Here is an 11788-nt window from a genome sequence, read left to right on the forward strand (position 1 = left end):
GCCACTAAATACCCTGGTTTACATGAAGATATGGATTTACAAACTACAGGCCACTAAATACCCTGGTTTACATGAAGATATGGATTTACAAACTACAAGCCACTAAATACCCTGGTTTACATGAAGATATGGATTTACAAACTACAAGCCACTAAATACCCTGGTTTACATGAAGATATGGATTTCTCACCATTCCTGTAGGGTTGTGATAGGTCCATTTGCTGTCATCTAGTGGTCATTTTGCTCAATTGCCCTCAGCTATGTTTAGACTATTGTTGTTCATGTTTGGCTGTGTTCTAGTGTACTATGGAATATATTGCTTTCTTATTCTTGACACTTCTCCCGGTCATGTTTAAGGTTAGAACTACCTTTCTAAGTGTTCTGATACTTCTAGCTTGGAGTTGTATTTTTTTGATAACATAGCTACAGTATTTCACTTTTTAATGTGTATAGTATTGTTTACTAGGTGTGTCCAATCAATTTTAACCACTCCCTTCAAATTAGGGCTAATTGGAAAAGCTGTTCAAAGGAGGACATTGTATTATTTCTTTGTATTCCCTGACGAAGGCCATGCAGCCGAAACGCGTCAGATTTTTAAAACCTTGTTTCTATTGAACATGCCATACTAATAAAGGCATTTTAATCAATTATATGAAGAGTGCCTTGGTCCTCCTTTCTATTTTATACTGTACTCTGTATTTCACACAGTGAGTCTATACAACCTATTATGTGTCAAGGGAAGCACATTTTACTCCTGAACGTGTTTAGGCTTGCCATAACAAAGGGGTTGAATACTTTCTGACTCAAGACATTTCAGATTTAAATCTTTTATTCATTTGTAAAAAAGAAAAGAAAAACATATTTCCACTTTGACATTATGAGTTATTGTGTGTAGGACAGTGACAGTAAAATCTCAATTTAATCGATTTAAAAATTCAAAATGTGGAAAAGGTCTAGGCAGTGAATACTTTCTGAAGGCCCTGTAGCTGGTATCATGACTTTCAGCATGACAATCAACATCATAACTAAAAGTGAGAAAGAACTATATCTCACAGATCCAGGAATGGTTAAATGAACACGGATAGTCATGCCATGGTCCTTGGTCTGATGAACTGTGAGTTAACAACACACAGTTCTCCACTCCACCACCATTAGGCTGTCCACTCCCCCAGTACCTGCAGGATGAACAATACAGTTAGACTGGATACTCTCTCAGAACCTAGAGTATGAACAATACAGTTAGACTGGATACTCTCTCAGAACCTAGAGTATGAACAATACAGTTAGACTGGATACTCTCTCAGAACCTAGAGTATGAACAATACAGTTAGACTGGATACTCTCTAAGAACCTAGAGTATGAACAATACAGTTAGACTGGATACTCTCTCAGAACCTAGAGTATGAACAACACAGTTAGACTGGATACTCTCTCAGAACCTAGAGTATGAACAATACAGTTAGACTGGATACTCTCTCAGGACCTAGAGTATGAACAATACAGTTAGACTGGATACTCTCTCAGAACCTAGAGTATGAACAATACAGTTAGACTGGATACTCTCTCAGAACCTAGAGTATGAACAACACAGTTAGACTGGATACTCTCTCAGGACCTAGAGTATGAACAATACAGTTAGACTGGATACTCTCTCAGAACCTAGAGTATGAACAATACAGTTAGACTGGATACTCTCTCAGGACCTAGAGTATGAACAATACAGTTAGACTGGATACTCTCTCAGAACCTAGAGTATGAACAATACAGTTAGACTGGATACTCTCTCAGGACCTAGAGTATGAACAATACAGAGCTAGACTGACCACTCTCTCAGAACCTAGAGTATGAACAATACAGTTAGACTGGATACTCTCTCAGGACCTAGAGTATGAACAATACAGTTAGACTGGATACTCTCTCAGGACCTAGAGTATGAACAATACAGTTAGACTGACCACTCTCTCAGAACCTAGAGTATGAACAATACAGTTAGACTGGATACTCTCTCAGAACCTAGAGTATGAACAATACAGTTAGACTGGATACTCTCTCAGGACCTAGAGTATGAACAATACAGTTAGACTGACCACTCTCTCAGAACCTAGAGTATGAACAACACAGTTAGACTGGATACTCTCTCAGAACCTAGAGTATGAACAATACAGTTAGACTGACCACTCTCTCAGAACCTAGAGTATGAACAATACAGTTAGACTGGATACTCTCTCAGAACCTAGAGTATGAACAATACAGTTAGACTGGATACTCTCTCAGAACCTAGAGTATGAACAATACAGTTAGACTGGATACTCTCTCAGGACCTAGAGTATGAACAATACAGTTAGACTGGATACTCTCTCAGAACCTAGAGTATGAACAATACAGTTAGACTGGATACTCTCTCAGGACCTAGAGTATGAACAATACAGTTAGACTGGATACTCTCTCAGAACCTAGAGTATGAACAATACAGTTAGACTGGATACTCTCTCAGAACCAAGAGTATGAACAATACAGTTAGACTGGATACTCTCTCAGAACCTAGAGTATGAACAATACAGTTAGACTGGATACTCTCTCAGAACCTAGAGTATGAACAATACAGTTAGACTGGATACTCTCTCAGAACCTAGAGTATGAACAATACAGTTAGACTGGATACTCTCTCAGAACCTAGAGTATGAACAATACAGTTAGACTGGATACTCTCTCAGAACCTAGAGTATGAACAATACAGTTAGACTGGATACTCTCTCAGAACCTAGAGTATGAACAATACAGTTAGACTGGATACTCTCTCAGAACCTAGAGTATGAACAATACAGAGCTAGACTGGATACTCTCTCAGAACCTAGAGTATGAACAACACAGTTAGACTGACCACTCTCTCAGAACCTAGAGTATGAACAATACAGTTAGACTGGATACTCTCTCAGAACCTAGAGTATGAACAATACAGTTAGACTGGATACTCTCTCAGAACCTAGAGTATGAACAATACAGTTAGACTGGATACTCTCTCAGGACCTAGAGTATGAACAATACAGTTAGACTGGATACTCTCTCAGAACCTAGAGTATGAACAATACAGTTAGACTGGATACTCTCTCAGAACCTAGAGTATGAACAATACAGTTAGACTGGATACTCTCTCAGAACCTAGAGTATGAACAATACAGTTAGACTGGATACTCTCTCAGAACCTAGAGTATGAACAATACAGTTAGACTGGATACTCTCTCAGAACCTAGAGTATGAACAATACAGTTAGACTGGATACTCTCTCAGAACCTAGAGTATGAACAATACAGTTAGACTGGATACTCTCTCAGAACCTAGAGTATGAACAATACAGTTAGACTGGATACTCTCTCAGAACCTAGAGTATGAACAATACAGTTAGACTGGATACTCTCTCAGAACCTAGAGTATGAACAATACAGAGCTAGACTGGATACTCTCTCAGAACCTAGAGTATGAACAACACAGTTAGACTGACCACTCTCTCAGAACCTAGAGTATGAACAATACAGTTAGACTGGATACTCTCTCAGAACCTAGAGTATGAACAATACAGTTAGACTGGATACTCTCTCAGAACCTAGAGTATGAACAACACACAGAATCAGTCCTACCCCTTACACGGTGGTCAGAGTTGTTAGAGCAGTAGTCTCTTACTTTGGGGTGGTCAGTGGGTTGCCGTCCACCCATTTCCAGGTCCCCTCAGTAACAGTGTCAGTCAGACCAATCCAGAAACCCTTGTTGAGGTGGAAGAGAAACTCCTGTTGGTGAGAAAGAGCTGATATTGTCAACTACTATAGACTACATGTGTTAAATACTGGAAGATACATTACTGACCAAGGGATGTTTGATCATAACCCCCCCGCCATATCTCTCTCTCTTTCTCTCTCACCTGTTCCTTATCACTGTTGATGATCACCAGGTCTGCTCCTCTCTCCAGACAGTCATCTTTGCTCTCCCCCAGGTTTTAGTCTCAGTAGACAGGAAGTACCAACTGGATTCAAACTTCTTCCAGTCTTTAGGGCAGGTTTGTTCTACAAGACAAAAACATGAATTTCCATCTTATTATTCTGCACCTATTATTTTAGAATACAAACACAAGTTGACTGCATATTAGATATATGATGTTATGATCATTTATTTGGTAAACTCACTCAGATTAGAGAACTTTCTCATGAGATCATTTTTCTCTTTTTGTTGCTGGCCTCTCTCTTTAGTCAGAAGGCTGTAACTGGTCTGTAGCTGGTCTCTCTCTTTAGTCAGGGTGTTACTGCTGGTCTGTAGCTGGTCTCTCTCTTTAGTCAGAAGGCTGTAACTGGTCTGTAGCTGGTCTCTCTCTTTAGACAGAAGGCTGTAACTGATCTGTAGCTGGTCTCTCTCTTTAGTCAGAAGGCTGTAACTGGTCTGTAGCTGGTCTCTCTCTTTAGACAGAAGGCTGTAACTGATCTGTAGCTGGTCTCTCTCTTTAGTCAGAAGGCTGTAACTGGTCTGTAGCTGGTCTCTCTCTTTAGTCAGAAGGCTGTAACTGGCCTGTAGCTGGTCTCTCTCTGTTGAGTCGTGATGACCAATTACTCCATCTGTAAAAGGGAAAAGTTAATCAAACATGTAACTACCACACCATTGATGATTAAGGATGATTAAGGATGATTAAGTATGATTAAGGTTGATTAAGGATGATTAAGGATGATTAAGGATGATTAAGTATTCTACTTAAGTCTCAGTGACAAAATACTAAACTTACAGTAGACAGACAGGCCTATGATCCCAGTCAGTAGGAGAACACACAGCAGCCCCAGACACACTGCAGCTACTCCAGAGGGTCTCTTCCACCACTGGAAATGTACTGAATCACAAATTATTAAAGTATGGTATTTGGTAATGTGTTTTACTGTATCATCCACGATTGGGACAAATAAATAAAATAAAATTGTATTTGTCACATGCGCCGTATCCAACAGGTGTTTTAACCTGTTGGGGCTACAGGTTAGCAATGAACCCCGAGACGGGATTGCTAACAAGGCTGGAAATTCAAAACATCAAAAATCTAATAATTTCAATTTCTCAAACAAGCAACTATTTTACACCATTTAAAAGATAAACATCTCCTTATTCCAACCACATTGTTCGATTTTCAAAGAGGCTTTACGGCAAAAGCATAAAGTTAGATTATGTTAGGACAGTACATAGCCACAAAAGTACAAACATCCATTTTCAATTCAAGGTCACCAAAAGCAGAAACCAGCTAAAATTATGCACTAACCTTTGGCAATCTCCATCAGATGACACTCCTAGGACATTATGTTATACAATACATGCATTTTTTGTTCCATCAAGTTCATATTTATATCCAAAAACAGCATTTTACAGTAGCGTGAAATTCAGATTTTTTCTTCTCTGAAGTGCTTCCGGTGAACAACGTTACAATTTACAAAATTACTATTCGAAAACATTGGTAAATTATAATATTGTGATTCAAATAATAATAGTTTATCATTTCGTAAATGCTACTGTATTGCCAGATTTCAAAATAACTTTACTGGGAAATCACAAGTTGCAATAAACCGGGTGCTGTGCTAAGAACAATAGGCTAGGCTATATAGGTTAGCATCATCTTGTAACCAGCTAATATCAATAATACTATCGTCAATAATCCCTTACCTTTGATTATCTTCATCCATTGGCACTTCCAGGAATCCCAGGTCCACTACAAATGTGGTTTCTTTTGACAAAGTTCATAATTGATGTCCAAATAACTCCAAGTTGTTCCATGTTGTTAGCGCTTCGGTGGCTACTCAAAAGTAGTGCGGGCGGGGGGTGGGAAGTCACGGCGAAAAGTTAAAAAAGTTAAAAAAAATAATCTATTTACTTTCGTTCAAACATGTCAAACGTTGTTTAGCATCAATCTTTAGAGCCATTTTTAACGTGAAACATCAGTAATGTTTCAACACGACCGCTCCTGTGTCTAGAAAAACATCTTTGAAAATTGTCTCGAGTTACATGATTGAGCAGGTGCAGGCAATAATGGAAGTGACGACATCCCAGGGAGGTCAACTTCCCTTCCTTGTCATCCGGTCTCTGTTGATCATAGACGCTTCAAACAACTTTATAAAGATCGCTGACATCTAGTGGAAGCCGTAGGAGTTGCGAAATGAATCCTTTCTCACTGTGGTATCTATTAAACAATGATTAAAAAAAATAGTACAGCCACAAAATTCTTTTTTTATCTCAGGTTTTCTCAGGTTTTTGCCTGCCATATGAGTTTTGTTATACTTACAGACACCATTCAAACAGTTTTAGAAAATTCAGAGTGTTTTCTATCCAAATCTGGTAATAATATGCATATCCTAGCTTCTGAGTTGGTGTAGGTGGCAGTTAAAAATGGGCACATATTTTTTCAAAATTCTCAATACTGCCCCGTAGCCCATTAAGAAAAATACAAAACAATGAAAATAAATAAAAGTAACAAATAATTAAAGAGCAGCAGTAAAATACCAATAGCAGGGCTTTATACAGGGAGTACCGGTACAGAGTCAGTGTGCGGGAGCACTGGTGTCGAGGTAATTGAGGTAATATGTACATGTAGGTAGAGTTATTAAAGTTACTATGCATAGATAATAAACAGAGTAGCAGCAGGGTAAAAGAGGGGGGGGACAATGCAAATAGTCTGGGTAGCCATTTGATTAGATGTTCAGGAGTCTTATGGCTTGGGGGTAGAAACTGTTTATAAGCCTCTTGGACCTAGACTTAGGCACTCTGTTACTGCTTGCCATGCGATAACAGAGAGAACAGTCTATGACTAGGGTGGCTGGAGTCTTTGACAATGTTTAACCTCTCTAGGCTAGGCGGGACGAATTCGTCCCACCTACGTAACAGCCACTACTATCCTGTGGCGCGATTTTCAAAACCTTAAAAATCCTATTACTTCAATTTCTCAAACATATGACTATTTTACAGCCATTTAAAGACAAGACTCTCGTTAATCTAACCACACTGTCCGATTTCAAAAGGCTTTACAACGAAAGCAAAACATTAGATTATGTCAGCAGAGTACCAAGCCAGAAATAATCAGACACCCATTTTTCAAGCTAGCATATAATGTCACATAAACCCAAACCACAGCTAAATGTAGCACTAACCTTTGATGATCTTCATCAGATGACAACCCTAGGACATTATGTTATACAATACATGCATGTTTTGTTCAATCATGTTCATATTTATATCAAAAACCAGCTTTTTACATTAGCATGTGACTAGCATGTGACTAGCATTCCCACCGAACACTGCCGGTGAATGTACTAAATTACTCACGATAAACGTTCACAAAAAGCATAACAATTATTTTAAGAATTATAGATACAGAACTCCTCTATGCACTCAATATGTCCGATTTTAAAATAGCTTTTCGGTGAAAGCACATTTTGCAAAATTTTCAGTAGATAGCCCGGCATCACAGGGCTAGCTATTTAGACACCCAGCAAGTTTAGCACTCATCAAAGTCAGATTTACTATAAGAAAAATGTTATTACCTTTGTTGTCTTCGTCAGAATACACACCCAGGACTGCTACTTAAATAACAAATGTTGGTTTGGTCCAAAATAATCCATCGTTATATCCGAATAGCGGCGTTTTGTTCGTGCGTTCCAGACACTATCCGAAATAGTAAAGAAGTGTCACGCGCATGGCGCAATTCGTGACAACAAAATTCTAAGTATTCCATTACCGTACTTCGAAGCATGTCAACCGCTGTTTAAAATCAATTTTTACGACATTTTTCTCATAGAAAGCGATAATATTCCGACAGGGAATCTCCTTTTCGGCAAACAGAGGAAAAAAATCCCAAAGGCGGGGGCGGTCGGGGTCATGCGCATAAGCTAGTGTCTCTTGATCGGCCACTTGAGAAAGGCGATAATGTGTTTCAGCCTGGGGCTGGAATGACGACATTCTGTTTTTCCCGGGCTCTGAGCGCCTATGGACGACGTGGGAAGTGTCACGTTAGAGCAGAGATCCTTAGTAAATGATAGAGATGGAAAAGAAGTTCAACAAATGGTCAGACAGGCCACTTCCTGTAAAGGAATCTCTCAGGTTTTGACCTGCCATTTGAGTTCTGTTATACTCACAGACACCATTCAAACAGTTTTAGAAAATTTAGGGTGTTTTCTATCCATATGTAATAAGTATATGCATATTCTAGTTACTGGGTAGGAGTGGTAACCAGATTAAATCGGGTATGTTTTTTATCCAGCCGTGTCAATGCTGCCCCCTAGCCCTAACAGGTTAAAACATGTTGGGATTACAGACAGACAGTGAGAGGTTGAAAATGTAAGTGAAGACACTTGCAAGTTGGTCAGCACATGCTCAGAGTACACGTCCTGGTAATCCGTCTGGCCCTGCGGCCTTGTGAATGTTGACCTGTCTAAAGGTCTTACTCACGTCGGCTACGGAGAGCGTGATCACACAGTCGTCCAGAACAAAGCCATATTGCTACATGGCAATCTCACCTGTTTAGTGTGTGTGTGTGTGTGTGTGTGTGTGTGTGTGTGTGTGTGTGTGTGTGTGTGTGTGTGTGTGTGTGTGTGTGTGTGTGTAATCTTACCTGAATCAACAACTCCATCTCTTGAACTGGGCTTGAAGGCTCTTACATTGGAATATAATTGGTCATCAATCTCTGTGTTTTTCATTGCATCAGGCTCATCGTCTTCAAATCCATCTGAGTTTTCATAGACTCCCTCTGACATCTTAACACACTTGTGGTGAAATACAGTAACTTCTAACCTCAACTCTAATATACGTCTATAGCTGTGTCTTCTCCCCGCAAAGTCCTGCGTCTGTGTGACTTTAGGTAGTGAAACTCTTTATCAGTCAACCACAGTGAAGGGGAAATTGTGAAATTAGCACAACCCTGGCCACTACGTGACTCCCACCAGCCTTAGTGTGATAATATAATACATGATATGACTCCCACCAGCCTTAGTGTGATAATATAATACATGATATGACTCCCACCAGCCTTAGTGTGATAATATACTACATGATATGACTCCCACCAGCATTAGTGTGATAATATAATACATGATATGACTCCCACCAGCCTTAGTGTGATTATATAATACATGATATGACTCCCACCAGCCTTAGTGTGATAATATAATACATGATATGACTCCCACCACCCTTAGTTTGATTATACATTGCTCAAAAAAATAAAGGGAACACTAAAATAACACATCCTAGATCTTAATGAATGAAATAATCTTATGAAATACTTTTTTCTTTACATAGTTGAATGTGCTGACAACAAAATCACACAATAATAATTTATTGAAATCCAATTTATCAACCCATGGAGGTCTGGATTTGGAGTCACACTCAAAATTAAAGTGGAAAAACACACTACAGGCTGATCCAACTTTGATGTAATGTCCTTAAAACAAGTCAAAATGAGGCTCAGTAGTGTGTGTGGCCTCCACGTGCCTGTATGACCTCCCTACAACGCCTGGACATGCTCCTGATGAGGTGGCGGATGGTCTCCTGAGGGATCTCCTCCCAGACCTGGACTAAAGCATCCGCCAACTCCTGGACAGTCTGTGGTGCAACGTGGCGTTGGTGGATGGAGTGAGACATGATGTCCCAGAGGTGCTCAATTGGATTCAGGTCTGGGGAACGGGCGGGCCAGTCCATAGCATCAATGCCTTCCTCTTGCAGGAACTGCTGACACACTCCAGCCACATGAGGTCTAGCATTGTCTTGCATTAGGAGGAACCCAGGGCCAACCGTACCAGCATATGGTCTCACAAGGGATCTGAGGATCTCATTTCGGTACCTAACGCAGTCAGGCTACCTCTGGCGAGCACATGGAGAGCTGTGCGGCCCCCCAAAGAAATGCCACCCCACACCATGACTGACCCACCGCCAAACCGGTCATGCTGGAGGATGTTGCAGGCAGCAGAACGTTCTCCACGGGCGTCTCCAGACTCTGTCACGTCTGTCACATGTGCTCAGTGTTAACCTGTTGGGGGTAGGGGGCAGTATTTACACGGCCGGATAAAAAACGTACCCGATTTAACCTCTTACATCTAGACGTTCCGCTAGCGGAACACCTGCTCCAATATCCAATGATAGGCGTGGCGCGAATTACAAATTTCTCAAAAATACAAAAACTTCAATTTTTCAAACATATGACTATTTTACAGCATTTTAAAGACAAGACTCTCCTTTATCTAACCACACTGTCCGATTTCAAAAAGGCTTTACAGCGAAAGCAAAACATTAGATTATGTCAGCAGAGTACCCAGCTGGTGAGTGCTAAACTTGCTGGGTGTCTAAATAGCTAGCCCTGTGATGCCGGGATATGTACTTAGAATATTGCAAAATGTGCTTTCACCAAAAGCTATTTTAAAATCGGACATATCGAGTGCATAGAGGAGTTCTGTATCTATAATTCTTAAAATAATTGTTATGCTTTTTGTGAACGTTTATCGTGAGTAATTTAGTAAATGTTTAGTAAATTCACCGGAACTATGCTAGTTCTGAACGTCACATGCTAATGTTAAAAGCTGGTTTTTGATATAAATATGAACTTGATTGAACAAAACATGCATGTATTGTATAACATAATGTCCTAGGTGTGTCATCTGATGAAGATCATCAAAGGTTAGTGCTGCATTTAGCTGTCTTCTGTGTTTTTGTGACATTATATGCTAGCTTGAAAAATGGGTGTCTGATTATTTCTGGCTGGGTACTCTGCTGACATAATCTAATGTTTTGCTTTCGTTGTAAAGCCTTTTTGAAATCGGACAGTGTGGTTAGATTAAGTAGGGGAGGTTCATAGATTTGAAGTACAGTGAAATTATCATCATTATTAGGTTTTGTTTGTAGTCAACTTATGGGTTTCTGAATCGGTGTAGTTTAATGAAATGCTTTTTTGGGGAAAAGAGCGCTTCATTGTCTCTCTGTGGAATGTTTCCTAGAAGCCACGATTCCTTAAAGGGGTATACACACATATGGAATCTTAGAAGTTACACACACACATGGAATCATTGAAGTTTTATTTTCTGAGTTTTAATTAAATATGTGATAAGGGAATGGTCTGGGAACCTGGGATCCAACATGTATAAAATGTCTGATGGTTTTTCTTTAATTTGTCTAATATAATAAGAAACACCGTTTTGAAAGGGTGGTATGACTTTTGACCTCTATCATGGCACCCCTTTGTGGTCTGATCAGCCTCATGGGAGGGCCATTTGGATGATGAATTTAACGGCATTTGTAATACTGGTTTTAAGGAAATTTGTATAACTGATAATGATGATGGAGTTTAAAGTTCTTAGACACATTGGTAATTTGAACCAATGAGAAGACAGAATGACGATAAGGGTACAATAATGTTTCTTTGTGGAGTAGTTCAGATTAGTGAATTTGATCTGATTATGTTATTTGAATATCTTTTGACCAGTAGTGGTATTTTTATACATTATAAAGCTAAGTTTAGCTGTGGTTGGATGCAGTGTAAGGAATTTAACACAACAAGGTTGTGAAATTGCCATAATATTATTATTATATTTAGCCAGAATAAGCGTAATAACGGTAGACTTAGGTTAAGTATATAGGATATATTCTAAGCCAACAGGACAGGGATATATGACATCTGTGGTGATCATGAAGAGTATGGAGATACATTTAAGTAGCTATGGTATCATCTCAGGGATTACTATTATAAGACATGTGGATTTTTCTAAAATACATGAGAGCCTTGTGTCAAAAGGGT

General features: G+C 39.4%; 1 protein-coding gene across 1 annotated transcript; it reads right to left on the reverse strand.

The window, feature by feature from the left end:
- Window positions 1–877: 877 nt before the first annotated feature.
- Window positions 878–9021, reverse strand: LOC123733302 (trichohyalin-like). Its single transcript, XM_045712758.1, has 6 exons — window positions 8618–9021; window positions 4763–4864; window positions 4176–4598; window positions 3914–4055; window positions 3679–3782; window positions 878–1175 (listed from the first exon to the last, which is right to left on the reverse strand). The coding sequence occupies exons 1-4, from the start codon at window positions 8757–8759 to the stop codon at window positions 3937–3939; spliced, it is 786 nt and encodes a 261-aa protein (XP_045568714.1). The 5' UTR covers window positions 8760–9021; the 3' UTR covers window positions 878–1175; window positions 3679–3782; window positions 3914–3936.
- Between the last annotated feature and the right edge of the window lie 2767 nt (window positions 9022–11788).

Source organism: Salmo salar, unplaced genomic scaffold (genome assembly GCF_905237065.1).
Source record: "Salmo salar unplaced genomic scaffold, Ssal_v3.1, whole genome shotgun sequence".
In the NCBI taxonomy this organism is placed as follows: domain Eukaryota; kingdom Metazoa; phylum Chordata; class Actinopteri; order Salmoniformes; family Salmonidae; genus Salmo; species Salmo salar.

Excerpts from the sequence above, each read along its gene's own strand:
- LOC123733302 (XM_045712758.1), bottom strand. The coding sequence starts at position 8,759 with ATGTCAGAGGGAGTCTATGAAAACTCAGATGGATTTGAAGACGATGAG. Across the intron at positions 4,599-4,762 it reads CATAGGCCTGTCTGTCTACT|ATGGAGTAATTGGTCATCAC; the intron begins GTAAGTTTAGTA and ends TCCCTTTTACAG. Across the intron at positions 4,056-4,175 it reads GAGAAAGTTCTCTAATCTGA|AACAAACCTGCCCTAAAGAC; the intron begins GTGAGTTTACCA and ends TTTGTCTTGTAG.